General features: G+C 37.6%; 1 protein-coding gene and 1 long non-coding RNA gene across 4 annotated transcripts in view; both read left to right on the top strand.

The window, feature by feature from the left end:
- The window catches only part of MYO3B (myosin IIIB), a 197,205-nt gene extending 194,994 nt beyond the window's left edge, over window positions 1–2,211 (top strand). For all 3 annotated transcript variants that reach the window (XM_027462191.3, XM_027462192.3, XM_072040919.1), the window contains one exon: window positions 1,011–2,211. In XM_027462191.3, coding sequence (XP_027317992.1) covers window positions 1,011–1,146 — 136 coding nt within the window. In that variant the 3' untranslated portion in view covers window positions 1,147–2,211. The remainder of the gene's footprint in view (window positions 1–1,010) is intronic.
- Window positions 2,212–7,207: 4,996 nt separating this feature from the next.
- On the top strand, window positions 7,208–21,120 carry LOC140002931 (uncharacterized). The gene is made up of 5 exons (XR_011810625.1): window positions 7,208–7,413; window positions 8,798–8,832; window positions 10,630–10,774; window positions 11,941–12,055; window positions 14,448–21,120. It is a non-coding gene; the product is annotated as an uncharacterized lncRNA (long non-coding RNA).
- The last annotated feature ends 231 nt before the right edge of the window (window positions 21,121–21,351 follow it).

Consider the following 21,351-nt stretch of genomic DNA (forward strand, 5'->3'; position numbering starts at 1 on the left):
TGAAAGGTGTTGAAACTGAAGTCCTCTAACCTATAATATGGACAGAAGCCCTACCAGCTTTGCAACACCACACTCACAGTGGTATGCCTTCCTGGGGGAGCATATTTTAAGAGCTGACAGACATGCCACTCAGCCCAAGAGGGAGTTGCTGCTTCTCCATTGGACGGAGTCAGTTTTTCATTGTCACGTGAACAGTTACCTCCTGGCAATAGGTAGAAATCACTGAAAACAATTCATAAAAGCCAAGCTGGCCACTATAGAGTTCTGAAAACATTTCGCTGGCTGGTCACATGAACCAGAGAGAACTGGTGTATGCTGGGTCTTCAAAAAGCATCTACTCCAAAAGTTTACAAGAATTTTCTGTATCGTTTTCTCATTTTTAAATTGGTCATCTGAATATGAGCGTATGAATAGCAGGGTCAAGGTTAAAGCCCAAAATGTTACATGACTGAGCAAAATTTGATTTATTTGATTTCTCTCCCCTAGATTAAAAAGTCTGTTTTCCTGTTTAGGGAACAAAATCACTAACATGGAACTGCAGTGCTATTCAAACATCACAGGAAAATGAAGGCCCCTTGACGTCAGTAGGGCTTTACCCCAAAATTGGTGATGTGATCTTTGGTTCATATGCACAGCAAACTGTCAGCTGAAACATATTACCAAAATCATACCATATATATGGAACATATATAGGCAAAAAAGCCACATTGCTCAAATGAAATGGCCATCGGAGGCAAACAGTTGGTCTGTCATTCTATACACATAGAAGAAGGACTACATTGCCTTTCACTGATCCTTAGAACCATTCAGAATATAAACATAAGAAAGTAGTAGCAAAGTAAATGGCACATGTAAAAACTACGTCTTTCTAATCAAATCATCTCAGACTTTTTTTTTCTTTTTTTTTTTTAGCAGTGTTCATTCTCACATCCACAGAGAAGTTTCAATTTCTGAAGATATTGACAGAATTCATTTTTTAACTTAATAAATGTTGTTTGTTTTCTTTCAAGCCAAATCAAAGTGCTTGATGGAGAGGATGAGTATTACAAATCACTGTCAGCTGTTGAATCAATCCCTGAAGATGACAGCTGTCTCAGTTCCACATCTCCTTCTTCTCCAAGGGGAGTGTCTTTTGCTCAAAGCTGAGCTTCACTCACTTTTTTGACTAATACTGGTAAGAGTATTTTCATGCTGGTAATCTCTTCTAATTAACTTTGTGTATGATTATATAATATATTTAAAAATACAATTTCAGTTAGCAACTTCGTTTCACCAATTTATACATGGTTTTGCAGATATTAAATTGTATTTCCATAAATAATTCCAGTAAAGGGGAACAACACTACCTGTACACGTTGCTGTTGTTAATCAACATGTTTCTTTAGCAGCAAGGTTACTTTGTGCAGTTCGAGCCCCTTCTTCCCTGCTCCCCCCAGCTGCTGTTTCCACCCTGTGCCATCCCTTCTGTTGTGCTGGCACAACTGCTGTGTGGAAAATAAGATCAAGGAACTGATCTGGATTAAAAGAATGCTGTACTAAAAACCATCTTTTGGGGTCATAGTGAAAATGTTCAATATTTCATTAGATTGATATTAAAGCACTATATTTTGTAATTTTCTGTGCATTGTATGACTTTTAACACTATAAAAATGAACAGAGTAAAATCATTTAAAATAAAAAGTGTCTTAATTTGCCTCGTAAATATTTTTCATGTGAAATATTACTTTACCATAAGTTTTACTTGAAAAATATTTCAAACGTAAGAAGCAAAACAATTTTAAAGCTAACATTAGTTGATTGCACAGACTGCTTTATATAGCCTTTGTGACTGAAACCATCGTTGGGACTGGATATTCTTGTTATCCATGCAAGTATCTCATTTCTTTCTTAACCTGGGCTTAATCCCTGGGCTTCAGTGATTCCTACTGCCTTCTTGTATGTAACACACAAAAACGTTATCTGTAAATTTTTCTACTCACTTTTCACTTTCTTTCCAAATCCTTAGTGAAACAATATGTAACTTTCTATGGAACACTGAGACACTTTGCTGGTAACTTTTTCTGTGACAGAAAAATGACTGCTTCATCTTAATCTTTACTTTTAGTTTCTGACCCACAGTTTTGATCTGTGATAATTCTTTGTTTCTTTTCCATACAATCTCTTGTCAAAAACTTTTGGAAATAAAGTCTTTGTATGTATACCACCTTATAACTTTGCTCAAAATGTTTTTTGATTTTGTTTTGATAAACAATGTTGACTAAATGTGACCGTGTTTCATATTGGTTTAATTATAACACTTATTTTTATCTCCCCTCCAATGGATTTACCCTGATCCATGCTAACAAGCCTTCCTCCTCGTGGAGGTACAGTCCACGCTTGTTCTACGAGTTAAAGAATTTCTTGCTATCCAAATCCACTGACCTCATCTTTTCAGACACAGGACAAAGAAAGATGTCATTGGAAACAAGAGACAAATTTAGTCAGAGCATCCCTAAGCCAGAAAAGGGTTTGAAAGTAGAAAAGGGAACAACATAGATAAGTCAGCAAAAGCTTTGTCTCTACTAATAAACACAGAAATGTTCTATTGTTCCAAGAGGAACAATCCTTCATTCGTTCTTCACTCAAAATGTAACAAAAGGTTGAAACTAAAAGTTAAAATCCTTCAAAAGATTGAAGTCCTTCAGTTCACTCTTCATTCTCCTCTGCTGTGCATCTGGGCGTGGGTTTTAGAGCCTTTAAAATTTAAGGACTCCTTAAACAATTGAGAATTTGTGAGTAGCTGCTGATGAATTAATGATATTAGAAGATGCAATACAAATATGAATGGCAATTTACACGTATGCATGAATGCAGATCAGTATCTTTAATTTTGGTGAAAATATAGCAAGAAAGAGTTATGATACTTCATAAAAAATAATGTGCAACTTTTCTTTCCTACGTAATACATAAATTCTCCGGGTCTATTAATCTGCAACATATCTGGATGGAAAATGACATTATTTTGAAAAGATTCAAATGACTTACTATTATTCTTATACTGGCATAGATCATAGGGAGCTCTAGCAATACTGATACTTTGTGGTTCCATCCCTCCTTTTTGAAAACTATTTGGGAAAATATATTTTTATTGTTTGTGCAATGCATATCCTTATTATGCATGGTTAGAGTTTATCAATTGTTTCAGTTAAATGGTAGTGAGGCTTCCAGTTAGGTAATACATCACTTGTCCAAAAACCAGAAGCTTACCTTACATTGAATACATTATGCTGAGTAGTTGTATTAATTTCATAAAGAAGCAATGGGAAGTGAAAAATAATATATAATTCAGTGAAGCACTTAAACCAAAACCTAAGTCCCACTGAAATCAATGAGATTTCAGCATATGATTAAGTGCTTTGCTGAATGGGGCCTGAGTTAACAAGAGCAGCTTCAGAACATTAAATAGTAAGCACAAGCTAAATGCAAATACTCCCTAGGTACATCCCTTAGGTCCTTCTTTTTCTTCTTCCTGATTGTTAAGATTGTACCAATCTCAGTCATCAGAAATGGACTTCAGAGAGATTTTGTGTCATATTTTAAGCACTCTTTGATCACCAAGAAAGGGTAAAATATAATGTTTTCCTTGTCACGTGAAGTGCCACTATCTGCATCTGCTATAATTTTTGAATTGGTTTGATGTCACTAATGTTTTTATACTGAAGTTGCTATCTGAAAACAACTGTGGAGTTGCACGTTTAATTCTTGCTGCTTCTTGGGCAAGAATTGTGCATCAGGACAGTCTGTCCATTGTTTTCTTCCATAGCTTACCTCCCTTTCTTCATTTGCTTCTTGATTAATTCAGTTTATGCTCACTAGGCCTGTGAGGTGGCCTTTTCTCATCCTTATTGTAGCACACACATCTCTTTAGATTAAAGGCTGTATCCTCATATTGCTGTAGATCTGTGCAGTTGCATTAAAAATGGCAAAAGATTGATAGATGTGTTTGTTTGGGTTGATGAACGCGTGAATGGGAAGGTGGCTCAAGTGTTTTGAAGTGCTTCTTTCAAAATTCTGGCTTGCATTACAACTGTGTTGCTGAAGAGATAATTTCTTTAAGAACCATCCTGAGCATCAAATCCTATAAGAATGGGGGAGTAACAACATGCTTAAAGTGTGGAGATGTTGTATCCAGTGTACCAAGAAGCCATCATCTCCTGCTGGCTGCCTGCCTGAGTTCTTCCTTTGTGTGACAGGGGAAGAAAGCATGTTTGCTGTCTGCTAGTCTGTGGCTGCTCTTACTGGAGGCACCATTGTCTGGCCACCAGTGTTGAATGATGGTTACAGCAATGATTGTATCTGGGTTCAGGAGACAATATTTGTCCCATAAAAGCAGGATTGTTTTATTTTGTAATACAGCCTGCTCAATAGCCTCTATAAGAACTGAGACCAAAGAGCTGCTACTTAGCATAGCAGCTTCTTTGCTCCAGCATTAAGGACTGGCTCTGTTTGGGAATTGAGTGGGAGCTGGATGGCACTGTTAGCTGTGCATGAATGTACCACGCAGAGCATGCTTAGGAAGGAGGAAGGGAGAGAGCCTCTGACTGAGGAGCAGAGGATGAACAGCAGTTTTTGTTTGCATAAAGTGATAAAAAGTCTTGCACTGTCCGTGAATGCAGTACAGAGGTGTGCTACTGGTGACTAGTTGGCAGAATAGATTTTCGTAGTTAAAGGTGAAAAAAAAAAAAGAGTTAAAAAGATAGTTCTGAAAATATATGAGATCAGATCTAAGGACAAACGCATGACATGTCGTGTCATAAGAAACAGGGAAAAGGAGTGCAGGAGACATGACAATCTGGTGTTCATGGTCAGTGGGAGTATATCAACATGAATTGTTTAGATTTTACCATTTGGTTTTGATACCATTTAAGTATTGTTCTCTTTTATTTCCTTTCACATATGTTATCCTGAAATATTAATGTATTTTGCTTAGTAGTTCGTAACATCCTGTTCTTAATATTTTATAAAAGTAAAGAGTTTAAATCCTGTTATAAAAAAGAACATTTTTAGGCTGTGTGTGCAATATATTTAACGCTTTTCAGCAGATAGGAGAGAAAAGAGTGAAGCTCAACAAGGGATTTTAGATTTTTTCTGCAGACTTTAATGGCACTAGAAACCAGTTCTTGCTGAGGACAATTTCAGCCTTTCAGTTATGGTAGCATGAAAACTTCTCTCTCTGCCAACCGTAAATTGGGCAGGGAGCTTTTGAAGATTAGCCCCTTTCATTTGGTAATTTTAAACTTGCTTCTCACTTAAACATTTACATCACTTCGGTAACATAAAGGAAGCTTAGAATAGGAGTAAATTGCAGCCGTCTTAAATTTGCCCCCACTGTGACCTCTCTTAACCTATACACCTTAAGAGTGGTGGAAAGGGCTTTTGTGCACTGAAGATCTTCTAAGTAGTCCCCGTCATGCTGTCCAAGGAGTTGTTACTTACAAGTTTATAAAATATAACTCTATACAATGTAAAACTGAAGACTTTGTTAGGTTCAGTCTGACCAAAAGCTCATTTTCCTTTTTCTGGCAATGATCAGAACCAAATTTTTCAGTGGTAGGTACAGAAAATAAACAACCCTGGACATTTACAAAGCCACCTTCCTAAAAGGAAAAATTCTTCCTAATACTGCACAAATACTGATTATCTTGTGCCATTTAGTGTAGTTGCTAATATAAGCATCATACTTTTATAAATATATACTAATATGTATTTTGCTGTATTTTGTATAATTGTGAATATTTACACTTCCAAGCAATTGTATCACTGTATTTTAATTCCACTAAATTTCTAACTTCTGATACATTTTAGTGGCAAGAGCTATACATGGCACATCCATATACAAAACATAACATGGATTTTTTGTTTCAGTTTAAAAGAAAATGAATGTATTTAAACATGGTCCTTTCTAACTGAATTGGACAGCTTCCAACATGTTGTCAGAGTGCAAAAAGGAGCTACCAATTCACTTTCCTTATATGACTTTCTACATACCTCCAGTGCACTTTTCATTCCATATAAATAGTTGCAGACTATAAAGATCTGTAAGGAATCTCATTGTGTTGCTGTTTTCTATGTGTAGATATCTTCAATTTTTGCAATACTTTATTGAACAGTAGTCTTGACTGGATAATCTCTAACCCTCATTGGTATAACCAACATCCTTTATAATGAAGGAATATTTTTTATTTGTATCTTATATCATCATGAAAAACAGACATGGTTTTAAATATAGATGATATTAAAAATTAAAAATATATTAAAAATAGAAGATATGTAGTGGTTTTAGGTCTAGTTGTCTTATTCAATATTGAACTCAATAAACAGTAGGAAAACAGCGTGAGTTTCATATTCGTAATTATGTGGTTGTCTCTGATAGTGCAGTACATGTATGCCTAATTCCTGCAGTATTAATATACAATAGTCTCATTTTAGAATTCATTGATCTTTGCTTGATTTTAGGTGTATAAGGACAGATGATCAAATCTCATATTTTAGAACTTAGATCCATCACTGTAAGTAGAATTTCTTGATGAGTTTCTTTTTTAGTGAAAATGAGGAAATACGTAATTTGGTAAAAAGATTTATGATATCCTGGAGAGGGAGTAAGGAGGCAGTTTTGTAGTAGAAGTAAATGACTATGGGTCAAGATATTTGGTTAGTACTAGAAACTATTTTGTACTAAATTTAAAGTGATGTAAAATGAGATTTAAGCCCCAATCTTAAAACTAACCCTTAAAAAAAATAATATATATATATTCAAATGCTTCATTCCTTTATAAGAACTGAACTGAATTGTTTTTTTATAGTAATGAGATGAGTTACCAATGAGATAAATAACTGCAGTCAGTCATATCCTTATTTCTCCTTCCTATTTTTTTTTCTCAAAACAGAGAATTTTGGGAAGTAACCAAACTCTGGCATTATGTAGTATCTTTGGGTTAACCAAATACATAAGAGTGCATATGATTAACAGTAAGGCCATAAGGCACAAAAGTGTTATCCTCTATTGGAAACAGCTAAGTAGTTTTACTACTGTTATATGCACAAGATATGGCATGTAATAAGCTTATCTATTCTGCTTTTACCTCTGACAACAAAATATTAAAAATGTCGATTTTATTGTTAGCATTAGAAATACATTTTGTTAGTATGTCTTTTCTTTAAGACTGTTCACCCCGGGAGGAGTTGTAGCAGAGTGCTTCATTAACAGAAAACAAAATCCTGCTTGACCAGAGAGCAGGATTCCCAGCGTGATGGAACTAGCACAGGACGCTACGAAAACCCGAGGCCTGGGAGCAGTCCTCTAGGCCAGAGCTAGAGGTTACAGAAGTTGGTGAGAGAGACTTTGTGTCTCCTTCGTGATGGGCACTGGAACTGGTAAGGGAGGAGGCCAACAATTCAAAATAACAGCACACTGTGTCTTCAAACACAGGCTGATGCCATGATTCATCTTAATGGATTTCTCAGGAATTATTGGAAATTATTTTATTAGATGTATAAATCAAGAATCAGTCAGAACAGTAAATATATTCATTGTGTTACAGGGCAGTGTTTATTGTAGTACTTCTGTGCTGTGATGTTAGAGGACATAGGAACAGACAAGAGAAAAACACATCTTAGAGTTATGATTCCAGAAACCAGATTACATATTATTGATCAAGCCAGTAATCGATTAAATTCCTGGCTTTTGCTTAGCAGGCCTATTGTGTTTTTTTTTTTTTTCTTTTTTTTTTTTTCTTTTTGTTTTTAAGTTGCAGAGAGAGATTATTTTGCAACAATTTAAATATCATTTTATAAGATCATTGGCAAGTGGAAATGGCAAGTAGGTGGAGCAACATATTTGCATTCTTCTGCAAAAGGCCAAAACATCAATTTCTGACCCATCTCCAGTGAAAATTAGACTTGAAACTCTCATCTTGATCTTTCAGTGAAACTAATATGGCCACAACATAGGCTGGAGGCAGTTCACTGGGCTGGAGTACAGTGCTGGGAGGGAGGGAGGCATGAGTGTCCCAAAATTATCGTGATACTGACTATAGCAAGTCTCTGATGAAGGCCTATTTAAAACTGCAGCAGCAGAGCTGAGACATCATGATGTGAGATGTGCTGGTGGGGATGGCTGAGGCCAGGAAGAAAGTAACAAGGTCTTGTGATTCTGATGGAAATGACCCATGGAAAGCTCAGAACTGGAGTATGGCATTGTTATATGTCTGGGAGGTGACAGTATGGATTTGCTACATTGGAGCCCTTAGCAAGGGGAGAGGAATGTAGAAGCGTTTTCACAAAATAGACAGTTTATTCAATTCTTTTTGTTCTTACTTCTACTTCATGTTAACAAGCAACAAATTCTCCAGCTGCATTAACTGTGTTAGATTATCCATAGGCTGCGCTGACAGAACAGCTTGTACTGAGATCACAAAATCCTTGAAACAGAAACTTTTGATTTTGCAAGTTCTACCAAAACAGGAATGATCACCGCTCAGCACTGCCATAAGAAACATAATTACAAATAATCTACTAATTTGAGAAAATTGACAATAATCAAAGATCCCCAAGTCCCATACACATTTCTAGGACAGCTGAATACTGTAGGTGAAACAAGAGAGGCAGCTAAATCTGTCAATCCATACAGCTGAAACTTGGGACAAAACAGTATATTAAGTACACTATCCCTAGTTTGTCTTTATGCTTCAAGATGCAAGTAAGCTATAAAAGAAAAATAACGAATCTAACCACAGTTCTTTGTATTCTTCATATGTAGGATTAGTGTGATGGAAGTTTACGTCTAAATGCAAGGTAAGTCCTGTATTTAATGCAGACAGAGACAATTTATTTGATAAAATAGATCTGTTAAAACTAACGTTTTGAAGGAAAAACAAAATGAAAGGCTTCATAAAACTGTGTCTTTTGATAATTTGTGTTACAATCTCCAGCATTTTGAACTCAATGCAGATTTACAGCTGAATTCCAATTGGAAATTGGTATTGATTGATTATGTTGCTCATTTAACATTCCAGCATGCGGCAACAATAATGCAACAGACTGTGATAAAATGGGATGCGATCTAACAGGACATGACCGATGGGATGAGTACAAAATGCTGGGTCTGCTGGTAGTGCTGTGCAGTAGTTCAGGTTGGCATCTTCTGTGCTTTGATTGTTCATTTCATTTTGCTGTCATCCTACTGAGTTGAACATTTTAAAAGACACAGCGTTTTTCCATCTGTAAGTCATGGAAAGACAGATGGATATGGAAAAACTCCACCTACAGTGCCTTGAGTGAATGCCATTGCCCACTTAGTGGTAAAAAAAAACCCTTCTGGAAAATTAAAATGCCCTTAAATATATTATATTGTGAAAAGCTCTTTAGTATAGGAAATTACTGATCTCTTACAATCGAATTTATTTTTTTAATCAGTACAAGTAAAACGAACTGGTTCTTATCAACAGAGCTGCTATATTATAAACACCACTTCTGTTACACTGAAGTTAATCCCCAGTCCTGTTACAAGAAACTCATCCTTATTAAAGTAACATTAAGAGCTTCTTTTTATTGATCTGCTCCTTTCACTTAATGATAGGAACTTACTGATGTTTTAATAATAACCTTGCAAGCTTTATCTCATTTTACTTCAATGTGTGTTACAGAAAGATGCTATGGAAACTAACTTAGCATAAACATTTTGCAGATGTCTTTAAAGGTTAGGGAAAAAAATAAGATTTAGTTGCACTGCATGTTAACAAAGATGGCTGAAAAACTAGAAGATAAAAGAGAGCCTCGAGTATGAACATCAAAGAATTGTTAATGACAAGAAATACCATTAGGGTTAGCATCCCTTTTGTTTCAGCCCCCTCACACCTGCAGTGTGTTGCAGATTCTGTCTTTGTTGGCACGTCTGAATTACTTCCATTAGCATTTATAGAAAAGTGTCTGCAAAACAACAGAAACGTACCCCTGGTTTCTTCTGTTGCTCCAAAAAGTCAGATATTAGGTTCTCTGTGGGTTTCCTTCAAGGTACAGTATCTTATTGTAAAGGAGACTATAGACCCAGGATTCCGTTGATTGCAAATGAGCTAGGTTGAAAGGAGAGGGCAGCTTTTGTTAGTGCAAGAGAACTAATATAAGCAACTACAAGAAGCACACATAAGAAGCTCAGACATTAGCAATAGCAAAATCAGAGCGTGAAATTCAGATTAGCCCTCCACAGGCTGTGAGAGGGAGGGGGTATTGGAAGACTTGGCATGGCTAAAGGTGTAACCTGTTTCATTTGGCCCCTGAAAATTTTTAACAGATGGTGGGACCAGCTGTCTTTTTCAGCCATTTAATAAACTCTTCGGTGGTAACAGTTTGGGAAGTGGGGGGTTTTGAGTTTTAGGCCAGAGGAAAAAATAAAGAAATCTGTCCCAATTGTCTTTGCCAAATAGTGAAGTCTGGAAACATTATGAAAAGTTAAAGTGAAAAATCTAATTGATGATACTGTCCTGATTATCCATTTCAACAGAAGAGGAAAAAAGAACTGTCTGTGCCCAAGTGGACCAGTGCATGAAAAAACGCCTATTATGTTGTTATCTTTATCTGTCATTTTAATTTCAGCTCTTGCAAAGGAGGCACATAATGAGAAATTTTAAATGAGCTGTAGAATGAGAAACTGTCTTACTTTTTGAGACGTGATACCATGTCAAAGTAACAGCCAGAGTGATGTCTTGTATAAAAAAATAAACCCAAACGTATGTTGAAGGTAAGATAAAGTTCGCACTGTCTGCCCAGGTGAATACAGCAAGCAGTGAACTTATTCTGACTTGCATAACACAGTGATATAAAATGAAAATAAACTGCCATTTTAGAAGCATATAACATTCAGGCTCTAATAACCTTAGTAACATGTGGGGGGTTGCTTATTATGAGGGTTTACAAAAAAATACACTGCAGATCTGTTTCTTCAGTTAAATTAATTTTTTTTTAAATTATAATTTCCAACACAACACTTAAATAAATGGCAACTCTCAATTATATGAGATGTTTTATTTAAAAAGCATGTCTAGTGTCTTTGAACAGAACAGTTCTTTTTGCACATTTACATGCTACCCAGCTGAGCAGCCAACCCTTCCATTTGACAAGGGCTTTGTTCTGCCTACAGGCCTATTATAAGCCCTAGATTGTTTGCCCTTAATAAATTGCAACAATAAGACAGAAACCTCTTTCAAGTTAAGAGAAATAAAACACGTTGCCTACATAGCAAAGCATATGAAGTTTAATAATGACAACAGAAACATATCTACTAAATCTCATTTGCTTTGCTCCCAGATCACTGCGGTTAAGATAGCCCAGAAATGTTAGCTCTTTCCATACATTGAACAAAAGATTAAAGAAAACAACAGGAGGACAAAACAGCCCTAGCTACAGTTTTATTGGTTTTTGATTTTGATTTTTTTTTTCTTCATGATATAAAATCATACTGGGTGCTATGTAAGGAGACTAGTGGGAGCTAAGCCTGAAAAAAAAAAAAAAAAAAAAAAGTGAACATGATTAAATGTAGAGCAGAAAAATGTTTTTAACTGAAATGAAACATGATTTCCTACTAGTGAGAGGGAGAAAAAGAGTGGGAATTATTCAAATTAAAGAATTTATACTACTCTCCAGTATGTTGGTGTTTGTCTGCCTTTCGGGCTCTCCACTGAATCACAAAGCCCTAACAATTTTGCTTTTATAGCAGCTAATGGACATTCTTCTGTGGCTCAAGTGTTGGTTGGGAACTTGTGATCTTAAACAAAATTGTTAAGCTCTGTTTATGGGGCCCCATTTGTAACATTCAGCTGACAGCTGTGTTGTTTGTGTTTGCTATAGATTGTTAGAAACAGCCACCTTTGTTGAACTTAGATCTTCTGCATATTTTTTTCACTTAAGCTGGAAATTCCCAATGATTTTTAGAGTGCATCTGCAAATTATGAAGAAAATAGGAGGCAAAGTGCAAAAGGGACAGACATCTTGGACTCCTTTTGCAACAGAAATTCTGAAGAAGGTGAGTGTACCCATGATTAGCTATAAGTAAATTAAAAATCTCTATTAGAAACTTGGTAGTAACTCCATACGATGTTTTCAGAAAGAAATTCCAGTCACTGGTTCATTTATAGTTTACATTTTTTAAATGATTTTTTTAATTTGCAAATGGAAGTCCTGAGGATATAAATATTTCTTTGCTTTGATAATAAGAAAAATACACTTAGTACTTGGAAATGTTGCTGACCAGCTAAAAGTACAGTGATAGAAACTTTCAAAGGAAATGTAGTGTTTATGACAGGTATTGATTTGACTGTGTTAAAGGCTACTTTTCCTTCTTTTAAGGCATTTTTGAGCTATAGACAGCTCTTTGAGCACTATTAGATATTTTCCTGGGAATACTCAGTATTCCAGATACCCCTATACTTTCATTCTCTTGAGCTACAACATGCAGGAAACATCATAGTCATCCTGCTTTCAGAGGAAGAGGGAACTGAAGATCAAGGTGGTCAGGATGTTTCTCTCTCATGTCTTCTTTTGTGTCAAAAAGAATTAGAGGTGGATTCTTCATTGTCTCTGCCACAGCACAGTGACAAGGTGCTGGTTTCAGTGCTTCTTTCCAACTGCTGCACAGACCTAAACAGAGAGCACATAACTCGTTATTTCTGAGGGCAAAGCCCTCATGTTTCACCCTGATGCTTCCTACAGTGCTAACCTCTGTTGTATCCAACTTCTGGGTGACACTTGGAAGAATTTTAAAGGATGGACATGAACAGAGAAATATTAATGAAAAAATAACAGACTCAGTAACAATGAAGTAGAAAACTACAGTGTGAGAGACTTAGAAGAAAAGAGAGGAAAGTATCTGAGAGAAGGAAGAAAAAAATAAAAGGAACCATGAGGTTTCAAAGAAGAGGCAACTTTGAGTAAATTTTGAAGATTATCCTTATTTTGGGCTATGATAAAGCCTCAAAAGATCTTTCAGAGCCTCTTAAAATGCATTAAATACCTATGGTAGAACGCTTTGAGGTGCGTTGCAGCTTCCTGAGAAGTCTGGTGGTATAATTACTGTGAATCCACATAAGTGGCTTTGAATGCAAAATGACAAATGGACCAGTAATTGGAATTCCATAACCAAAGACAAATAAAATCAGATATAAAACTCCTAAGTATTCTAAATATTAGCTTTTCAACAATAGAAGATCACCGTGACTCATTATCTTGGGATCTGGTTCCTGTTTCTGAAATGACCAACAATCTTCACTTTTTAATGTTTCAGAGTAGATTTTTTTTTTCCTAGGCCTGCAGTACTGCAAGGAATCAGGTTTTAAAACCATTAAAACCATTACCTTCTAAAAATCTACTGAAAGCTTTGGAAAGAATCTTTCCTGTCATAAGTCAGTTTGAGTTTACAGAAAATACCAACATGATAAGAATAGGAAGAAATGTTTCTGGCGTTATTTAGTTTACAAAAATACTAATTGTTCAGTATGCTAGAAACTTAGTAGTTGCAACTCCAGAGAGATAGATGGCCTACTGGTTAGGTGATAAAATCATAGGTAGGTGATAAATAGTATATTTAATTAGCAAATAGATCTCCAAACATACCACCATGAATATGCTGTTAGATGGCTTGATGTAAATAGCTTTGTGATTTATCCTTCATATTTATAAACATTGTGGGAAATATAGTTGTGAGCCTTCCTCTGAGGAGGATTGTTCTCTGCTGTGTGAATGATATAGTCTAAAAAAAACTCATTTTCCCCTTAGTTTCATGGCTTCATTATGTTGCAAAAAATGATTTGCTTTTTCAGACAAATTGCACAGAGATGCATATCTCTAGATATCTCTTAACATATATTTATGTTTTCACCTTCAAATTAAACTGATCAAGAGATACCAGACAAATACCAAGAGATCAAAATGTATCACTTTGATTTTTCAAGCTCAATCCTTTAAAAACCCAAGCTTCACTCAAATATCTAAATATAGATACTATTATTTCCTCCATATGTAAGGATCTCAGATGTTTATAGCCCATTTACAATTAAATATGTAATCTGTCTGCTCATCCAGACTTAATCTGGATACTTTCATTAAAATCACAGTGTTTGCGATTTTGACAAAATAATTTGTCAGTAGCTGCAAAACTGTGTTTAACAATAGCACATGTACACTCTTAAGAGGTAGCATCATAAGCTTCTTCTCGGTATCCTATGAGTCTTCATTTAGCTCCCTGTATATTAATGTATAGCTGTACATGATAGCAACAAAACCTGGACTGAAATTTAAGACATGCAGGAAGGCTGTTAAACAAGGGATAATAGAAAACATTTTCTGTATCCTCTGAGTTGCTCTGAGTAGCCAAGAATGAAAAGCACCCCAAACTTTTATTCCTCTTTTGAACTCTCCAGACTTCCATGATGTGAGCATGCCAGCTATGTCCTAAATAATGCCTGTAAGACTGAGGGAACCAACCAAATACAGATCAACAAGGAGCTGGTAAGGGAAAAAACAAACTATCTCAAAACTTTATTGATATAGAAATATGGTTGTCTGGTGGTCCCTTATGTATTTGTAGAGCATCAGATTCTTGATAGCTAGCAAACAAAGTGATGGCTGCAAAGCGGTAGGTGCTGGAGATACCCATGGGCTGTAGAGCTACATTCACTTTTTCATCATACATGGGAGTAGAAGGATTCACTGGGAAAGGTTGGTGGAACACTGACTAAGGTAGTAAGAAAACTATGGCAGAGTGAGGGTGGAGGAAAATTAGCTCTTCTGACTGCTGCCATATGTGTGTGCTCAAGGAAATATGGATGGTAGCATTACTGAATTGAGGGGTTGTATCAGTATTAAATCCTAAGGTCTTTCTTCAGCACAGCTTTTCACCTCTAAAAGTGGTATTTTGATGACTGGCAAGTGAAACTAGAGCCTTGGACAGAATCCTGAAGTGAAGATGAAATATTTGCCAAAGCAGAGAAGGGATAGGCTGTAAAAGTTAGCAAGTATCTGGTTGTTTCTGCTCAGTATGTTCAGTGTTAGAACTGTGGAGGCACGCTTGTCTGTTCAGTACAGCCCACATAATATGTGTTTTATCTTCATAAAGCAAAGGTGTTAGGCTCTGTTTTTCAGTTACCATCTGCTCTAAACACTGTCCACTGGGCATGTTAGAAATATAGATGTTGTGGGCATGTTGGCTTATCAATGTGCTTGCATAGGCTGCGTGTTTCTTATCTGATCTCTACTCCTCAGCTATCTTTCCCACAGAAAGATTGATATCTGCTTATAATTCCAAGTTGCTGAGAGAGTGTACAAGCGTTAGGAGAGACTGACATGAAATTGTGGGATGGAAGGGATTTATAAAATAGTGGATTTTGCAAAGGGAATGAGGTGGAACATCTTAACAATACGGTCCTACGATATGTGCCTCTGCTTCTCAGTTGGGCTACTCAGTTCAACGCTTTGCTCTTCAGTAAGATCAGTATGTGGTGTGGGACAAGGGGTGTTGTCTCCTGTTGTTTCCTTTAGTAGGAACAGAATGATAGCATTCTACTGCTTTATAGAGGAGTTGTGAAGATAAATGTGCTTAGGACTGCAGCAACAAGTACCACCGACACACTGACTTAAGCTTCTCCCAAAACACTTGCTGTACAGTTTGACCCTCTTCTTACTCAGGTCTGTACCAAGATTTTGGTTGCTGATCCAATTTCCATATTTTCCCCCACCTCCCCAGCTGCACTCCTATTACACAGAAAAATGTTCTGAATTGTGCCCATTACTTGCATACTCCTCCCTGTCCCCACAACACACCTGGGTGACATACCCTGTCCCTGGTAAGCTTGGCTGACTTACACAAAGATGAAGAAAGGTGGGCTATGGAAAATACTTGTGCTACTGGCTGGTGGCAGGTGAGAGCAGGAAAGTGGAGACAAAGTTCCCACCCCTTGTCTATTGTTCGATCCCCTATCTGTTGAGTATGTGTAAATGGGTTAAGTGTAAGAAGCTGTATATGCCTTTGTAGGGACTTCTGAGTGAAATGTTATTTTAGCCAAAAAAGAACACCCCACAGAGATGAAAACAGCTTCAATCTATCATTCAGAACATTCCAGTCATTCATCTTGGTATTCTCATTAGCAGTGACCCCAGCATCAGCATACGTGAGGCCATGCTCCTTGTTAGCTTCTCCAGCCAGTCTCAGTACTGAAGTGGTGCATGCTCTGAGGTTACCTTTTCTGCCTCCCCACCTAAAGTGATAGCATTTTGTCTCTGCCCCCTCCCAAAATGCTGGTTTGCACAGGAAAAGGAGATCAAACATACCCACCCTGTAACGCACACAAACAAGAGCTGAGACCCTGGCCAACCATGGGGCTGCAGGAATGTCAGCAGATAAAGCTGGGCTGTAATGTAACGAGAAAGTCCTGGTCTCCAGGCTGCTCCTTCCTGGCTCCATGCATCAGTGCTGGTTCAGGGTCTATGTAGCTGTGTTTTCTGTTTCCTGGATCCCTCCTCAAGTGCTTTCCAGTTTTTGATGCTTTACTTAAAGCAGCGCAAGTAGCAAATAAATAGTAGTAAAGCATATACCAAAGGAAAGAACAAAGGTAACAAAATCGTGCTATTTGTAAGTAAGGATAAGAAAATACTGATCAGCTGAGGCATGCCTGACTGGTGGAGCAACAGTAAACAGAGGAAGTGATTAGTTTTATAGACAATGTGATCAAAATCCCTGTGAGGGCTATAAAATAGAGAGCAGCAACTGAATTGATGACCAATGAGGCATATGGTATCTAAATTAACAGAGAGCATAGGATCTCCCAGGAGGAGGTCATTGGGGTATCAGAAAGCTGAGGCAGAAGGTTCCTTTTGTCTCTTCCTACATTAAATTCCTGAGATAAGGTAATGCTATACTAATATGGAAAACTAGATAAAATTGGAAATGCAATGCTTTTTCTTGAGCCTTTGCTGGCGAGTTTAATGGATAAGGCTGTGCATATTGCTAGAACTATTTTTTATCCTTTTCAGCGAGGTAGGGGAGAACTACTTCTAACCTCTCCATGTATATTTCTAAATCTTGATTTAAGAGGGATTTTGATTACTCTGTTCTCTTCTAAACACTGTTTTACTTCTAGAATGCAAATGATCTTATCCTAAATTTAGAGCCAAGTAAATGAGAACAGGCAGGAGAAATTCATAAATCAACTGATAACTATATCTCATTAAAGAGAATCATTGGCACTGTAGAATAGCTTCTTTCTGAATCACTCGGTGTGCCAAGTATACTTTGTGTGTGTAGCAGTGGAAGTGAAACATGCAGCAAATCAGGAGCCCAGTTCAGTTTTTGTGGGCAGCTATTCCACTTCTGTAACAATTTTGACAGAAGAACATTGTTGTTCAACCCCATACTCTGGTGCATTGATGAGGATCACAGCATTTTATAATGTTAATCTGATGAGACTGAAGAAATTGCACTTGTTGAGTTGGTTTATTTCCTCCAGATTTTCTTATTTTAAGATGAAAAATGTGGAAAATGGTCCCTTTTGGTTTCCTGTGGCCTTCTGAGAAGCAGTCAGTGATGGTCAGTCATAGGTTTCTTCTGAATCCAATTACTTGGATTTAAAAGTGGCTTGTGTGATGGAGCTGTACCATTTGGGCATTGGAATCCCAGCAGTGCAGCACCATAGTCTCTCTCTGTCTCATTTCCCAGCGTAAGAACTAGGTAACTTAGTCTAAGAAATAGGTAATTTAGATTAAGAATGCATTTCCATTTTACTGTATTAACTGTCCTTCACCACAGACCCGTCTCTCTTTGGTATAATAAGAGATACTCTGCTCAATAGTACTGGAGCATGGGGGTTTCCTGCATGGAGTATGAAAAACAGGGATGGGAGATTTACTGAGGGAGACAAGCCTGGTGGCATACCACTTTGAAAGTTATTTCTTCTTGCCCTCCACCTCAGAGCTTTTAGAAGCGTGAGAAAAATGTTACCATTCGTTAGACTGGAGCAGCAGTACTGGCCGTGCTGACAGCCTTGTCTTTGAGAGGAACATCCTTTTTCCTCATCTTATCCTGGGTGCTCAAACAGCTGGGCAAGCTGTTTGGCCCTGAGTGAGAGGGGCTTATTGAAGAGTGAAGTGAAATGTGATTTATTCCCAGATTAGGATTGTTTGCTTTGGTTTGGCATGACCAGCCAGCCAGCAGGAGGGATGTGCCTCGGCCAGTGCTCCTTGGTTGTTGCTGCTTCGCTTTGTGGTTTTGAGTTTTGAGCAGAGCTGGAGTGATTTGCTTAAGTGTTTGGTAAAAAGCAGTCTGGTAATCTCCGTGGAAGAGTGAGGCAGGGGACTCTGCTTTCCAAGGCTGGAGCAGTTGTGTGCATGGCCACAGATGTCGCCTTTGTAAAGACGGGGATGGAAGCTGCCCCTGCTGCATGAGCCTCTGGTGAGAATGACTTTGTATTTGTGTAGTTCTGTGAGGATGGAAAGCATAATACAAGTGTTGTATACATTTGGAATCATTTTGCTGATGGCATATTTATTTATTTATTTGTAAATTTAAATTTGAATAGGTCATATCATTTCCTCACTTACCTGTATATACTGTTACATGAGTATTACCCTGCGTCACTAAAACATCAAAGTATTAAGTGACAGAAACAAACCATGCACTGCATTTCTGAAAAGACCTTTCTGTCAGTCTGCCAGAGCAGGTTATTTTTATTTTTTATTTTTATGTTTATTTATTTATTATTTTTATGTATTAAAGTCTTTACATCCAGCTAAGGAGAGAGAAGTTATTTCAACTTTCTAAATGAAGCTTTTGTCAGACTTCTTTGGGATTCTGAGCCTGTTGTGGCAGCCCAGGGGACTAGTGGGGTAGTGGGTTTTAAATCCTCCCTTCCTGGCCAGCCAAATAGCAGCAATTGCCTACATCTCTGTATTATGAATCAGTGCCACTGGCTGCACGTGAAGGCCACTTAATGGCTGTGGTGCTGCCTCCTGAGCCCCAGTACGTGTTGGTGGCTGGGTTTGGGACACACTGGCTGCTGGTTACCTGCAGGCTGAGGGTGCTTCATGAGTTTGGCTGTTGGGGGGCACTTAACTATGTTGTAATTAATAGGCATGAGGAGCATTGACTGCCTTTCACTAACATGTATGTATTACTGGAGTAAGATACCATAAAAGTATTATAGAGAGCGTCGTTAGGTGATTTCCCTTGACAGTACCTCTTTCCCAACACACTTTCAATCTCATAAGCGTGCCCCAGTCTGTGTCCCTGTCTGACCCTCACAGTTCCAGTAAGTAGGCTTTTTTCTCCTCTCTTTTCTTATTCTTTTCCCCAGCTAAAGTGGAGTTGTTGAAGACTTTGTATAGAGCACTTGCACTTTGTAAGAAAGATTATGGAGCTGTTAAACACTCTTGTTCAGTAGTCCTTGAAGAATAGGTTATTTCAGAAGTGATTCTTGAAATGTTGAAAAATATTGCCATTAGAAAATACTTATCTTTTCTATACCAAAATGTTTTGAAATTACAACACAAGTTCATTAAGTAACAGGTGTATTTTTACAACTCTGGATTAATCCGTTCAGCCAAATCGATAACAATGTGGCAGCCATATGATCATCTAGTGCTAAAGTGTAGGCTGAACAATGATCTTTCTGTCTAAACTTTGTGCTGTTCATGGTTTTAACACAGTAGAGAGACAAGCAGTTGTTTAATTTGTCAATAAATATACTAAGCAACTAAAATTAATTACAATGAGACCCAGGTTTTAGACAGTACGGTCTTGGTAGTTAAAAAGAGACAAGTTTAATTACCTTTTCATTGCACAGTGAGCAATCACAGTGTAATAGTGGCTATATGTATCTGTACTCATAAAATAAAAGGCTTCCATCCAGTTTTCCCCAGACAAATGCATTTGACCAAAAATGCACAGGCTATTTTTTTTATTACTTTTTTTTACCTAATGTTTCCCAAAATGAGAGGACAAGCAGGGTAGACACAGCAGATCCTTTTCAGCTGCTCCCTAGAGTCTTGGCTTGCTTTCCATTTTACAGAAGTCCATATCTAGCTATTAGTGTGGTGCAGAAAATGCAGCCGTGTATGCCAGAGGCAGAAAGGCATTTCCAGAGGGTTGGAAATTACCATTTTGAACTGAAAGGTGTCCCAGGCATTCCAACCAGAGCCAATAATAACACTTTCAGTATTGATATAGTTAAGAGTCCGACTCCTTTATAAAGTATGGCAGCAAGAGGAGGAAGTATATCCAGAAATGTTCACCAATGTTCCCTAAGGCAGGAGGAGGAGTCACCAAGGGCCAGCCAAGGAAGGAGCAGGAGATGAATGCATTAAGATATTTAAACTTTTAACAGCAGGCAGTAAAACTGTAGTGATGCATAAAATTTGTTCTACTTCTCTTAGAGGGTAGCTCAGCTTTCAGAGGTTTGGGAAATCCTCTATTAATCTTTGTGAAATCCACACCTAGACTGGGAAATGTCGAGGCAAGTCTTTAAATCCTAAATATGTCTCTGCTTGTGTTGATTGTGTCTAGGGTTTTGTGGTTTTCATTCATGCACAGAAACACAGGAGATGCCATAGCAGTTTTTAATCTTTCTTTTATTTTCATCTCCTACTGAGGTTCAAATGAAACTGTTAAAACTTAGGAGATACAATTTTGTTAAAGCTGTCTGTTGGTAATGTGAAGCCAGTAAACAGGCCATATATACTGTCATGGTAAACATATGGTCCGAGGGCTCCTCCTGCTACGCCAATCATGTAACCTAGCATAAAAATGACAATGTGCTGTTGTAAATAATAATAATATTAATGGCATGTAAGTCATAACTTTTGGCAACATATCCATATATCCTCAGAGCTACATAGATGGGTTAATTTACCTGACTTCTGGTGAAACTTCATGCTGTTGTGGATAGATGGTTTCTTTTAGGATAGTTTTAAACCAGACAGTCACAGTCTGAATGAGGAATGGTGTGAAGTCACTGGCTTCTGGAGCAAGTTTATTTAAAGCCTGCTCAGGTTTAAAGCCTGCACGCTCTCATGGAGGACTTGACTGGGAGGCTTGGCTGAGTGTTAATGCAGCTGTTCCCTTAAAAATGCTCTTGTTTCTGTTCCTTTGTCACAATTGCTAAAGAACAAGTGTTTCATTTGAGGCAGCACTGGATTCCCAAGCTGGGCAGGCAGGTGGCCAGAGCCCATCCAGACTCCCCAGGGTCATTCATGCCTGTGCTCTGCCCTGGCCGAGCTGTGGGACCGGAGGCCCATGGGAGGGGACTGCAGAGGGGCTGGGGTGTCAGAGACAAGTTG

This window comes from Anas platyrhynchos, chromosome 7 (genome assembly GCF_047663525.1).
Source record: "Anas platyrhynchos isolate ZD024472 breed Pekin duck chromosome 7, IASCAAS_PekinDuck_T2T, whole genome shotgun sequence".
Lineage (NCBI taxonomy): Eukaryota > Metazoa > Chordata > Aves > Anseriformes > Anatidae > Anas > Anas platyrhynchos.